We start from the raw sequence: 13,748 nt of genomic DNA, 5'->3' as shown, positions 1-13,748 counted from the left end.
GAACTACGTTAAAATAGGCCCTAATGCTATAATTAGATAGGCTAAGCTTATTCGAATAGGCTAATTCCGAGCGGACGTACTAGCAGTTACTATAAGCCGTCTAGGTAAAGAGATAGTTAGTAGGTTAATAAGATAGAAGGCCCGTAAGGATAGCAATAGCAATCTATTTGCAACTAAGGCCCGCGCTATAGGTAGCGCTATAGGGGTTGTAATATATAACTATCTCGGCGGTTATAGTAAGGGCGGCCCTATAAAGAAACGACGCACTTCTGAGTCTAGTCTAGTTAGGTTAAGCACTATAGCTCCTTTTAGTCCGATTATAGATAAACCTAGATATATAGTAACGCCGCCGGACGTCTAATTGCTAGTATTCTTTAACTAGTTAAAGCGATAAGACCGTAACGGCTAGCGAAGCCGCAAAACTAATATTCGTGCAATCTACGACGCTCTAAGTATAAGAGACTATAGCCTAGACTAATTAGCAACTATGCCGTACTCTAGGTAGATAGAATAGGGTTTAAAGGATAGCTAATACGGTCGGCTAATATATATATTACGTAAGTACGATAAGAACGAGCGATCGCTATAGGAAGAGTTGTTTTAGAACGGTAGCGCGTAGACTACTATAGGTCGAGGGTCGGCTTCGTAAAGGCGAGATTTAGTACTTTCTTTAACGTCGTATATCTTAGCGAGCATTAGGTATTTTTATACGGCGTAAACGGGAGGTTCTTCGTCGCTATTAAGAGCGTCGGATTACAGTTAGAAATATATTAATTACCTTACGTAGTAGTATTGTTATATACGACCGTTATCGCTAGTTAATCGCGGCTTCGCGTACTAATCCCGGCTTTCCGCGGAAGCCGAGCTTTTAGCGGTCTTAACGGAAATTGCCGGTAGAGAAGTTATCGGAAAGTCGCGAACTTCCGAGATCTTAGAAGCGCTGTTTCTTTACTATAAGTGTATATTTTTTTAAACAGACAATAGGAGGTTGCTTAGCGGCATCGATAGTAGTACTTCCTACCGAAGAGATAATATAGATATATTGTAGTAGTATTATAGTAATACCCTGTTAGTCGTTGTAGATTCGCGCTTACTAAGCGGCTTCTCTCCGGACAAACGCGACTCGAGGCCGCGAATAAAGCGATATACTAACGGCGCTAGCTTAAATAGCCTCGAAGTAATACTAGCAATAAGAAACAGTACTAAACCTACCAAATTCTAGGCTCTTTTATCGCAATAAACACTAGGGGTGTATTAGAGGTATAGCAATTAGGTATACTAATAGATTTAGCTAACTTCTCGACTAGATTGCCGATAGTTAGGGTAATAAGGATATTATCGACTCGTCTACCGTTATGCCCTCGTTACTACTAACGAGAAGCTCGTTACTATAGCTAGTATTGCTAGATCTATAGTATATAGAAGCGATTATAAAGGAGCAAGCTACTAAGGTTGCGCGTACTATTATAGAAGAGATAAGACGAGAGATAGAAGACTTAAAGGCTCGTATTACTAAGCTAGAGACTATCGTAGGAATAAGCGAGTCTATAACTAAATAAGTAACTATAGTTAGTTATATATAATAGCGGTTATTGTCTTTAACTAATTAACTACGATAACCGCACCTCTAGAACTACCCTACTACGTACTTAGTAATACTATTGCTACTAACCTCTATAATAGTATACTTAACGAAGTAGCCGAAGTTCTCGAAGACAGCGTATTCCTCGAAATAGTGTTTAATCTAGCTCTTTAGGCTTGCGAATAAGATCTCAATTAGGTTGTAATCTAGCGAGTATAGCGGTAAGTACTTAAGGTTAATACCCGCTATAGCGTAGAGGTCTTTAACGCGTTAAGAACGATAGATAGGCGCGTTGTCTATTATAATCTACTAACCTAGACCGCTAAGCTAAGGAATAACGGTAAACTCGAGCTAGTATTCGAATATAGCGGCAGCAATAGATCCTTAGATATAGAGGATACCTTCGAGATAACTACGCGAGGTTATTGCTAGTAGGACACTCTACCTCTTTAAGCGCTTAGTTAAGCCGTTATACTCGCATAGTTTATTAACCTACGAGTATCTAGTCTTCCGCTATCTAGTACGCTTATTCGTACTACTCTTATCGATATAATATATCTTATCCGAGTCCTTGCCTTATTACTACTCTTCGAAGTCCTTACGTAACTCCTTATTACGCTCGAGAGCCCTACGCTAATATACCTTCTTCGTCTATTTATTACGCTTTAGCGTATAAGAGACCGTCGACTAACTAATAACTATATCGAATATATTATATAGATACTAGATAATCTCGTCTTAGTAGGCGTAAGGATAGCTATTAAGGAAGTCGAGAATACGCTAATACTACTATTATTAGCTACGGTCGCGATTTTCTACTAAATATACATACCTGCTTATATAATAGTCGCAATACGCGCTTCCGACCGAGTCGACTTAAATTGCGTAAATACGGTATACTAAATAGCTCGTATATATTATAGATCTTATCGACAGTGCGCCTAGATAGGTTTAGCTATAAGGAGATCTTATTATTCGAGAGATTAGTAGTGTTAAAGAGCCGGAGAAGTTCCTAGACCTAGTAGAGTAGTAGCCGTACTATAGTAACTACGGTTGCTAAGCAAACAACTACTAGGACTAGCTATACTACTGAAATGGCGACAATATATATAGAAAGAGATGGAAAACGTTCTTAATACCTAAGCTAGCTTTTATGCTCCTATTTGCCTAGGTTTAACACCAAAATTCAGTGGCAGGCGTAGGTTATATAGAGCACTGAATTGGGAGTGCGTACACCGGCTGTTCTACGGGTTGGCGCGACATTCTGCATACGACAATACCTCTTTAAAAACCATCGGAGATAACTCACAGTGATGCAGATGGTGCTGTGTCTGAAGTTGGCCGATTGACGTACGGTTGACGTCCGCGAGAAACTCGTGTACTGCATGCCCTTGATAGCGATTGGATGGTGAGCGTCGCGGTAGGTAGAGGTAGCTTTCAGCTCACCATCAACACACGCCCTTTTGAGATCGCCCTCCTAGGCTAGTGCTCTGCCGGCTTTGCTTACTATCTCTTGAATGCACTCATCCAGCACTAAGCAGCGTGCTCGATCCAGCCTCGCCATATGCCGGTAGGTATTCATCGTCGGAAGGTGGACGTATATACGATTGTGAGGGACCCGCAAGCGCCTCATCACCACCAGCATCCTCCGGTGGCGGTAGAAGGATGACTGGACATTCCTTTGTCACTTTGACCATCTCTCTGGCCAGCTTGAATTGCATTGCGATACGTAAAAGATACTGCCGCGAAATTTTCTGATGCGCGAATGAGGACACATTCTGCATCACGGGGTCAGTCGTTATCGTGACCGAGTAATCCCTCTCCTTATTCAGCTGCGTGGATAGACGGGAATGCCCAGCAAGACTTTGAACTGTCCGCCTGTCGATACACTGCGGAGAGCCAATGAGACGATTGCTCACGTCCACGATTGTGTAGGCTCGAAGGTCGCACTGGAACCCTTCGAGCGTAGCCTCGGGGAAAGCTTCAGCGGTCGATTTACGGTCGTTGCGGCGAAGAACGACCTCGAATGTAAGCTGTTGACCAGGATGTATATATTGCTGATACGTGCACTGTACGTCCATGACGAATTCGGGGAAATGGCTAGACGTAAATACAGCCTTTGCTTTCTGCTTGAATCCTTGCGGCCGTTCTTCCACAGGTAGAAGGTACTCGTTTTGCACGCGAGCATTTTGGACGAAAGTAGTCCTGTTGCGCTCTATCAGAGCTCTGGGTGGCCGGGGAAGCTCAAGACGGATTGGAGGGCGTTCATCACCTGCGGGAATGTCGGTTTTGATATCGATGCCAGGCATAGTGACTTGGGCTCCAACCTGATGGAAGACGCCGACACTGACAACATCAGGATGGTCGACGAAATGCATCGAGAAGGTCAGTGGCAAGAGCTGGTCACGAGAAATGCCACTGCTCATCAGCTCGGCGTATCCTCCATTGGTAGGATCGTAGATGTCCTTGAGATCCTGAGGTAGATTGATGGCAAACGGATAAGAAAACTCCTCTCCAACTTGAGCTTTGAACGAGCCCACAAAGACATCGAAGACATAGTCGAACAGGATTTTGCTGTGATCGGTAGGAAGCCTGTGACTGTCACCTCGCCTGACCTTGATCCTGACCTTGCTTCGCAGTACTCCCTGCATTGAGATCGGTCCGAAGAGGTCGGCAGTAGGAGCATTGCTTTTCAGCAAACTGCTATGAGGCTTATAGGAGAGCACAATCTTGCCTGAGACTGTGTCGGTTGGTCCATAGTGTATTCTGAGTCCATCATCGATGAGTATCTGAGCTTTGAGCCTGCCGAGCTTTGCATTGGACATGTCAAGCGTGGTTCGAATTAGGGAATGATATGGTGGTGTCCAGCCTGGTCCACGCGTCTAGATCATGAAGCGGTGTCACTCCGACTTCTTTTTGCGGGAATCGGACGTCGGAAATCGGCATGCTGGTAGAGTATGTTGTATGTAGACGGAAGCGAAGTACGTACTTTGTTAAGTTTGTTTTGTTTTGTTGGTGTCGTAGTTGCCCGCATGACCGGGCGAGATTCAGGACGTCATCATCGCGTTAATTGATTAGCGTTAGTCAAATCCCATCAAAGTTCCGATTGGCAAAGTGCCGATTTGGCCCGATTAGCGGAACTCGCGAGTCGCGACGCGATTGCGGCGCGTTCGACATCATCAAAGAAGAACAAGTCCATCTCACTTTATCCCAACGACTCCCACGTACCCGTACCGTCTCGACCATGCTCGCCATAGCGCCCTCCTCATCGCCAAACTGCTACGCACCAACGCATCCCTCACCACTCTCCCCTCTCAGCGCAAACATCTATGGCCGACCGCGCCACATGTCGAATACCACTACCAACGCGCCAGAGAAGTCAGCATTAAACCAAGGAGAATCACAAACTCGGGAGAGTAAGCCCTCAGCACCCATTTTTCAATCCACAAGCGCACCACGAACGCCTTTCTCTCAACGACCCATCAAACGCGCCCCAACCTCAAATCCCGACACTTTCAAAGACAAGCGTCGAAGCAACTTCTTACGAAAAGTCTCCAATCAGCGCGAGGAGAGACGGTATGAAGCTCGAGGAGAAGATTTTATGAGATTGGATTTCATGCAGAGGCAACGTGCTTGGGAAGCCGAGCAAGAGAAGGAAGCGAATTTGGTGGCTTCATCACAGAAAGAGGAGGATGAGTCTGAGTTTGAGTTGCCTGGCTGGGACGATTATGTGCAGGCGCCAGCGGATGAAGTGGAGGAGTTTGTGAAAGATGAGGAAGCTGAATTGGAAGCGATGCTCGAGAATGTGCCGCAGCAGGATCAAGGGGAGGGTAGTGGGATGTGGAGTGACGGGGCAACGGATTATAATGAATTGTTTGATGAGGTTATGGCGAGTCAGCAAGGAAAACACCCGAATGTGCAGGTTGACGATGAGATGGATATGTCGTGAACACAAGCCTGGTAGGTTTCTGCAATGCGCTTTTAGCGAGGAGTTTGGCGTTGAAATTGATTGATTAGATCTGGGAGCGGAGCCAGCGAGAGACACGACTCCAATGGGTATCACAGCACGCAAGCGTAACGAAATCGCCACCCCAGATTTCTTGGCCTAATACAGCTCATCACTGCGTTGGACATCCACCATCCAAATCTCCCAAAGCTTCCTGTGCCGCAGACATGTCTCCAACAAGGTCCGAGGGTGGTGATCCAGCAGCTTGCATCTGTAATACAATGTCAGCAAATTACGCCCGAAGCCTGGGGTGACTCTGAGACATCTTACCTTCTGCATCCTCTCCACAATGTACTCCCTGTCATCCTCATTCTCATCACTATACTCCTTCCTCTCAAACCTCGCCACAATTTCTCCAACAAGTTTCTGTTGTTCCTTGTATCTCTGCATCTCGTCCTTGGGCGTCTTACCCTCATTCTTATTCATCCATTCCGGGAACTTGTCATGCAACTCCTTCATAGGCTCGTAAAGAATCTCCTTGTTCGTGAGATGTGCCATCATATTCATCAACATAGCATTAAATCCTTCTTCACCACCTTCACCTCCACCTTCAGTCAGTTCTCGCATCATCTGTGCCAAGATGTCCTCTTCACTCATGTTGCTCTGTGATGTGGTGGACTGTTTGGCTGTCGAATCGGACGCTTGCATTCGTTCCATAGTTTTGCGAATGGTATCGTTGAAGTCCTCTCCCTTGGCGGCACTCTTCTTCGAGGGCTCTTTCGCTTTCTGTTCAGGACTTTTCGGAGCAGCCTGTGCTGCCGCTCGTAAATGTTCTCCAGCTTTTTGATCACTGCCTGCAGCTCCCGCTGCCACGAGTTCCTGCATCATTTTCTCAAATTCTGCTTGCATTTCTGGGTTCTCGCCCAGCTCGGATATGAGGTTCGACATTCCTGCCTGTAGCTGGGCGGCGAAGTCTTCTTCTGAGCCTGCATCGTGGGAGATCTTGGGCCGGCCTGGACCTGAAGCTTTGGGAGCTGTGGTTGTGGAAGCAGATGTTGATGGTGTCGTTTTCTGTTCTGATACCTTAGCTTCTTGGAAGGAGTCTAACACATCGTCAAGATCGTCTAGGTCGTCTTCATCCGGATCAGGGGCAGATGCGGCCGCATTCTGTATGGGCTTCTCTTCCATGGTGGACTGTGGGAAGTTGGTCAAGGCGGGGTAGGAATTGCTAGTGAGGATGAGTTTGAGGCTGTAGGATACAGTACTCTACTACTCGTGCATATCGACTCGGTGGATGACGACCTGCTAGTCTTTCAAATGCAAGAGATTAGCGATGTGGGAACCAGGATGGCATATCAGACTCACACTCACTTCCAACTCGGACGGCGGATCACATGCCTCGGTTTAGACTTTGCGAGCTGGGGCCAACTCTAAACTAGGGTTGGCTCAAGGGTCTAGCCTGATGAGGCTCTGCGCTTAGGCGAGCGCGAAGTGAGCTTCCGATCTTGCCCTTAGGCAGTGCAGTGCAGTCCTTTGCTTCACTTCCGACTTCACTTGTGAGGCCGTCGCCTGGCTGCATACAAAGAGAGTTTCCGTCGCAAACAACTTCTCCAAGACAATAACCACAAGCCTTCTCTCACCCTTCTACCTCGGCCAGAAACATCATCATCCGTCCACGAGAAAGCATACACAACCGTCACGATGGCTCTTACGATCGCGCGGTTGCAAGAAGAGCGGTATGTAGATGTTGAAGATGGATATGGTGCGAACGCGCCTTCTGACACGTTCACAGGAAAATGTGGCGTAAGGATCATCCATTTGGATTCGTTGCACGCCCAACCAAGACTCCTCAAGGTGCCCTGGATTTGAAGAAGTGGGACTGTGCGATTCCAGGCAAAGACAAGACCATCTGGGAAGGCGGCTTGTTCAAGCTTGAGGTGGCATTTCCGGACGGTATGTTGCCATGAAGTGTACGGGACCTTGCGACAGCAGATCTGACGAGTTGCAGAGTACCCGACGAAGCCACCGAAATGCAAGTTCGTACCGCCGCTCTTCCACCCGAACGTCTACCCATCCGGAACCGTTTGTCTCAGCATACTCAACGAGGAGGAAGGATGGAAGCCAGCAATCACGATCAAGGAAATTCTGCTAGGCATTCAAATGCTTCTCGACGAGGTCAATCCAGAATCTCCTGCCCAAGCAGATGCATACAACCTTTACAAGAAAGATCGCACGGCATATGAGAAGAAAATTCGACAGGTCGTCAAGGATAACCCTGCGCCTTAGTGTTAAGCCGAGCAGTTTTCACAGCTTCGACCTGGCCAAAGAAAACTCGACACCGATGCTGAGTGTCTGGATGCTCTGTGCAGCAGGTGCCCTTCAGAGCCTCTATGAACGGTACAAGAGCGATCGCCGATGGGCACGTCTGTCATCATGAATGACACTGACCGCTATCGCCACGGACAGGCTGCGGAAATGCAGATGCGATTTACATGACTGAATAATAATGGACTTAGCGTTGGCGTTTGGGAGTGTGAACGAGCATGACCTTACGGATGAATGACACGATGCTATGGGATTTGAGGAAGGCGAGATCAGATCGATCTCACTAAAAGGCGTGTAGCTAGAACAGTCTTAAGTTGTATGCTGGCCCTCCACGGGCCAAGCCCAGCTGGGAAACTTCTTCAGATTCGCTTCTGGAAGGTGCTGAAATCAACGAGACGTTATCAAGACGACCGCAAATTATCTATCCCTCTCCATTTGCCTGGATTGTTCAAGTCCTCGTTCTCGCTCACATGCTTCAGCACGTGCCACTCAGATTCCTCCGAAAAATAAAATTGTCGGACCAAAGCGCGTGAAAGTACCGACGGGATGAGCGCATCTTCCCTTCCTAAACTTCCTGGGGGATACTCTTTCGTTTGACCTTTCTCTCTGCTGTTAGATGAGTGCCATCCTAGAGCCTCCCACAAAGGCTTTACACATAATTGATACAATGCGATGAAAGCTGTATCATCGCCGCTATGGTCGGCGATCTCCCGCTCGAGTCCTTCCTGGACCTGTCGTCAATGCTTACGATCTCAACGGCATAGTCCACATGCGCCACGGCTCCAGCAGTCATTACAGCAACAGACACAACGACCGCCGTTCTCGACCAGTCCTGTTGCGCAATTTGGACTGGGCCAGCATGTGCGATCACAAGCAGGCAAGAGAGCTTGGAGGGAGCGTGTTCGAGAAGAATGGGAGGAGACAGTGCGCAACCCTCGGAGGAGAAAAGTCGCGATATGGACGACAGTAGCGTTCGTTTCATTTACAGCTGCATTGGCCTTCAGTGAGCAGGCTAGGCACACATATATCGCTGCGCAAAGATGTGGGAGAGTGGGAGTTGTGCTCTACATGAATATTGCCGAGTAAGTGCATCTAGCCACGAGAACATTTGAGCATGGAAGCTGATAATAATGCTTCAGCTACCGCAAGATCCTTAAACGAGAAGACTGGGACGATCCGAAGTTCCAGGAGGACATTTCAGCATGTCATAAGCGATGCGCTTTGCGAACCCTTCACGCGATGGAGAAGAACGGCAGTATCTTCATCAAGCTGGGACAACACTTGACTTCGCTGAACTATCTCCTACCCAATGAATGGTGCGATACGTTTATTCCACTCCAAGACAAGTGCCCAGTATCTAGCTTTCCGAGCATAGACGAGATGGTCAAATTGGATACTGGCAAGAGTTTGGAAGACTATTTTTCTGAATTCGCAGCAGAACCGATCGGCGCTGCTAGTCTGGCGCAAGTTCATATTGCGAGGCTCAAAGATAGTGGCGAGCGAGTTGCCGTCAAAGTACAGCACCCAGGTCTGGATGAGTGGGCAGCCCTCGACATGTGGCTCACGACGAACACTTTTCGGACGCTCAAATACTGGTTCCCAGAATACGATCTCACCTGGCTGAGCGATGAGATGGAGGTCAGTCTGCCCAAAGAGCTGGATTTTCGGGAAGAAGGGCGAAATGCGAAGAGGATGAAGGAATATTTCAGAGATCACGTTCCCAACTCGCCATTGATTATACCCGAGGTGAAATGGGCGGAGAGGCGAATTCTGGTCATGGAGTACATTACCGGGCACAGACCCGATGATCTCGAGTATCTGGATGCTAATGGTATCTCGCGAGATGAAGTATCGGCGGCATTGGCACGAATCTTCAACGAGATGGTCTTCGGCGACGGCGCACCTCTCCATTGTGACCCTCATGGCGGCAACCTTGCTATACGAATCAATGACAACAAACGGAAACCTCGAAACTTCGATATCATCTTGTACGATCACGGACTCCATAGAGAAATTCCACAAAACCTTCGCCGAGCGTACGCACATATGTGGCTGGCTGTGCTTGACACCGACATTCCAAAGATGCGGAAATACGCCTACGAGATCGCAGGCATTGGCGATGATGAGTTTCCAATATTTGCCAGCGCCATCACTGGTCGGGACTACACTGTTCTCACCAATGATGTAACCGCCGAACGCAACGCAGAAGAGAAACGCTCCCTCACCGACCAGCTTGGGGAAGATCTGATCGAAAAGCTCGTTGGTCTTCTCGGCCGCGTCCCCAGGATCATTCTTCTCATCTTAAAGACGAATGACTTGACCAGGAGTCTAGACGAGAACCTACACACTTCACAAGGCCCAATTCGGAGTTTCCTGATCTTGGCACGATATGCAGCTCACTGCGTATATAAAGAACAGCTGGAGAACATTCGAGGGAGCTGGATCTGGCCGAGCAATATCCTGCGGCTTAGTGGAGCTGTGTTTGAGTATGCAAAAGTTGCGCTGAAGCTGAGAATATATGAGTATTACCTTGCTGCTAGAAGGAGATTGGGCTTTGCTAATGTGGCACCTCCTGTATAGATAGGTTGTGATGAAGGATAAATTGTACATATGGGAAAGCATCAAACATCAGGATCAGCGAAATGTGTTCGAGTGATTGATATTGAACAAGTTAAGTGCTGTCCTGGTGCGACTTTGCATCTTAACATTCCCTTGCTTGCACGGTAAAGAGGAAATTGATCACCGTTCGACCAAGATGTGACTCATGTAATCTTGTAGGTATCAATGGGGGCATCGGTATAGCAGCTGCTTACGTAGTTTTTCTCTCCGTCGAAACTGGCGAGTTCGTCTACCAGTCGTGTAGTCGAGCTTATATAATAGTCTAGTATATCTGCTCGTTTTCGCATAAACACAAATCATTATAGAAATAAATACCGACTCGGCTAGGAAGAGACGAGAATAGCAACAAGTGAAGAAGATGTCAAATCTTTAATGTCTAGGCAGTCAAGACTGTCAAGGTTCGTGCGGTCGCATTCTTGGTTCTATTTTGTCCTCTCTTCTTGCTGACTCGGCCGCTGTGAATTATGTTGGTTCCGGACCCTGAGATTTGATTTTCTGTTGCATTATTACATAGCGACACCGAGGTCTGAATTGCCGAGTGCACCGAAATTTCCGTTGATTAAGGAGTTGCATTCGGGCCCCAGAATCCTCGATCATCCATGGACTACCGTATCATCATCATCATCGCTGGGCTGGACCCTTAAAAGCCACCCTTCTCTTGGGTCCCCTATATATGCACTATGCACAAAGTTATGTAGGAATCTTGCCGACTTCCGTGTGATGCTTGGCAAAGACATCGCTTGGTGCTGACTTCCTAATCAGTATGTTTCTTGTCGTTGAACTTCATATCCCTTTCATTATTATATGGTATTCCCTTGCTGCTCCTGAAAATGCTCGCTCGCTGTCCCATAATAATGCGCCCGTGTTAATGGATGATTGCTGCTCCGCGGAGTGGTATGGAAATGTCAGCAGCTATTGGTCAATTCACCTGGTCGGGATCAACCGTATCGAAGAAATGCCCACCCTCTTTTTTCCTTGCATTTTGGCAAGGAACTTGCTCGCGTCGTATGCTCAATAATGCTCCATTCCTGTTGTTGTGCTGTGGTCCTGTCACTTTATTATGGCTGTCATTGCCATCCCCAATTCTCCATTCCGCTCATGTTTTCGTCAACGTGGCCTGGGTCGGATTGGTGTCTGTACGGCGTCTGTTCTGTGGGAGGAGCCCCAAATGAAGGCCACGGCTGATGGCCGCCGAACTGGGAGATGTCCAGCATCGCCGGGCCCAGAGCGTGTTGCGCGATCGGCATGACTTGCGTGGGAAATGGAGTCCAAAAAGCCATTTGTGCTTGACTCGCATCCAGCTGAGTCTGTGGATCGCTGTAAAATGTAGGTACTGATGTTGGTGCCCGCTGCTGGTTGTGTATCTGTTGATGCGGATGCTGAGCAGGCGGCGTAAAGGGAGACTCATGCACAGTAGACTCGTTCGATCGGTTGCGACCCTCCGAGGATCGTTTTCGCGGGATCGACGCAGCATAGAATGTGGACGGAGGGGGAGATGCCACGTCTCTTTGAATGCCCAAGCGATATGCTGCTACGGTGGCCGCGCCTTCTGGGAGAGCAATATTCCATTTGCTGGAAAGTGATCTGATGATATCAACTGCGCGGGCAGCGAAGCGGTGGTTAGTGGACATTGCCTCCAAATCGTGTAACCCTTGACTAAGATTCGCTGCAGCTGATTCGGAGGGAAGATTGAGCAAGTGGATGGTACTTGCCGAGAGTAACAAGCTGGTAACCGCTAAGCACACGCGCCGGAGGCCGTACATGGCGCGAAGAGCGTTCATCAGCTTGGAGATCTCATTGGCGCAGAATGTGCATGTGTCGTGCGGGAAAAGATTTGCTGCACTCAGATCGAGCTTGATGTACGGTCGAAAAAGACTGCCAAGGTCAGCGCTTGGTGAGCGAAACGGATTTTGAAAGGCTTACTGGAGTACACAGCCATAGTAATACATGTGCAGCACGAGCACATGTGGTAAGGACGTGTTCTCCAGACGGAACACGTCTGGCAGATTCTGGTACCACGCTTGATATTGAGCGTAAGTTGCCGCGAGCTTCCGGCTCGTGAAGCGTTCTCTTGGGGCGTAGAAAGTGTTGACCATATCGCTAGCCAACTCGGAAAGCTTGCTGAATCGATCGTTGAAGAGCATTGTTCTGGCTGGCTGCTCGGCGCTAGGGCTCAACGAAAAGTTCGTATCTTCGTACGGACGCCACGTCTTCGTCTCGGATCTGGAGTTTGCTGAAGGCGTTTCGATATCCGCAGCTGCTCGTGGAAGCTGAGAGAGCCGTCCAAATCCAACGGCACAAAGACTAGAAGCTGTCAGAGATCTGCCCGTAGGTCCATTTCAGCATAGTCGCATTGGAGGGTCTGATACTTACGTTTCCAGATTGAATACGGCCCAAAACGTAACCTTCTGAACCTCGCCCTCGGTCGATCGCAGGCCATTTTTCACCACGGAAAGATGCAGTCCAAGCTCGATCGCCATTCGCACACATCGACCCGCCAGTTGGTAGCCATTCGAGTCACGACCAGCAGATGTCTCACGCAGACTCATAATTCCAAGAGCTTGGACCGTAGTCAGGGACGGTCGATCGATCGAGTCCAGTATCCGCTTCGCTTCGGCGTAGAAGTGATTGCCGGCCGTCTCTGCATTGGTGGGATCAGTCCTTGCGAGCGGCCGATCCGAGTAGTGACACGCGAAAGATAGCATGGCATTCACGAGCAGAGCACTGCAATAATCGGTCCTGCCGCGTCCCATATCATGCAAGAAGTGGTCCCATGATACAAATGCGTAGAAAGGATGGACCCAACATTGGTAAAGAGATAAGAGATGCTCGACAAACTCTGCGTCCTGAGGTTTACCGAACCATGGCGTGCTTTGCTCCGAGCTGACTGAAGATTGATAGGGGATGCTATCCTCGCCGGAATCGTCCCTCGATAGAGATGGGGTAAAAGTGGTGTTCTCGAAGGTAGCGCTGCTAGGTGTCGTGATCTGTTGAGCAAAGTCTGCTTCCAGCGTCTGCGGGGCATAATTTGGAGGCAGTCGTACATTGCTCCGTAATTGTTCGGCGAGCGCATCTGGGTTGACATGGCCTCGCAAGCTATGGAGTAGGGCTATCGATTCGGCTTCCGGAAGACTGCGCAGGGAAGCAACGATCACGTCCAGCGCATCATTCTGCTGTTGCAGCGACTGTATGTCTCGTTTCAGTGCGCCCTTCCGTCGATGGTCGCTGTCTGCATCGTAACTGCATTCTGTTCGATAGACTGCGACGCAAGTTGAG

The 13,748-nt window shown here is 48.5% G+C and overlaps 6 protein-coding genes across 6 annotated transcripts; 3 read left to right on the top strand and 3 right to left on the bottom strand.

Moving 5' to 3' along the window:
• Positions 1-2,822: 2,822 nt before the first annotated feature.
• On the bottom strand, positions 2,823-3,452 carry MYCFIDRAFT_210815 (uncharacterized protein). The gene has a single exon (XM_007926639.1). It carries the CDS (start codon positions 3,364-3,366, stop codon positions 3,106-3,108), a length of 261 nt encoding a protein of 86 aa, XP_007924830.1. The 5' UTR covers positions 3,367-3,452; the 3' UTR covers positions 2,823-3,105.
• Positions 3,453-4,791: 1,339 nt separating this feature from the next.
• MYCFIDRAFT_210814 (uncharacterized protein) lies at positions 4,792-5,708 on the top strand. Its single transcript, XM_007926638.1, has 2 exons — positions 4,792-5,542; positions 5,600-5,708. Exon 1 carries the CDS (start codon positions 4,827-4,829, stop codon positions 5,529-5,531), a length of 705 nt encoding a protein of 234 aa, XP_007924829.1. The 5' UTR covers positions 4,792-4,826; the 3' UTR covers positions 5,532-5,542; positions 5,600-5,708.
• On the bottom strand, positions 5,559-6,716 carry MYCFIDRAFT_214650 (uncharacterized protein; the record flags this gene model as incomplete). Its single annotated transcript, XM_007926637.1, has 2 exons — positions 5,559-5,799; positions 5,859-6,716. 2 exons carry the CDS (start codon positions 6,714-6,716, stop codon positions 5,701-5,703), a joined length of 957 nt encoding a protein of 318 aa, XP_007924828.1. The 3' UTR covers positions 5,559-5,700.
• A 344-nt stretch (positions 6,717-7,060) lies between these two features.
• MYCFIDRAFT_210813 (uncharacterized protein) lies at positions 7,061-8,285 on the top strand. Its single transcript, XM_007926636.1, has 3 exons — positions 7,061-7,264; positions 7,321-7,481; positions 7,537-8,285. The coding sequence occupies exons 1-3, from the start codon at positions 7,230-7,232 to the stop codon at positions 7,812-7,814; spliced, it is 474 nt and encodes a 157-aa protein (XP_007924827.1). The 5' UTR covers positions 7,061-7,229; the 3' UTR covers positions 7,815-8,285.
• Positions 8,286-8,622: 337 nt separating this feature from the next.
• MYCFIDRAFT_195323 (uncharacterized protein) lies at positions 8,623-10,433 on the top strand (the record flags this gene model as incomplete). Its single annotated transcript, XM_007926635.1, has 3 exons — positions 8,623-8,777; positions 8,858-8,935; positions 8,993-10,433. 3 exons carry the CDS (start codon positions 8,623-8,625, stop codon positions 10,431-10,433), a joined length of 1,674 nt encoding a protein of 557 aa, XP_007924826.1.
• A 1,046-nt stretch (positions 10,434-11,479) lies between these two features.
• MYCFIDRAFT_163032 (uncharacterized protein) lies at positions 11,480-13,726 on the bottom strand. The gene is made up of 4 exons (XM_007926634.1): positions 12,846-13,726; positions 12,396-12,776; positions 12,145-12,347; positions 11,480-12,091 (listed from the first exon to the last, which is right to left on the bottom strand). The coding sequence occupies exons 1-4, from the start codon at positions 13,223-13,225 to the stop codon at positions 12,066-12,068; spliced, it is 990 nt and encodes a 329-aa protein (XP_007924825.1). The 5' UTR covers positions 13,226-13,726; the 3' UTR covers positions 11,480-12,065.
• Between the last annotated feature and the right edge of the window lie 22 nt (positions 13,727-13,748).

The sequence above is a fragment of the Pseudocercospora fijiensis genome (assembly GCF_000340215.1).
Source record: "Pseudocercospora fijiensis CIRAD86 unplaced genomic scaffold MYCFIscaffold_3, whole genome shotgun sequence".
Lineage (NCBI taxonomy): Eukaryota > Fungi > Ascomycota > Dothideomycetes > Mycosphaerellales > Mycosphaerellaceae > Pseudocercospora > Pseudocercospora fijiensis.
This window is presented reverse-complemented; position numbering and strand designations above follow the sequence as displayed.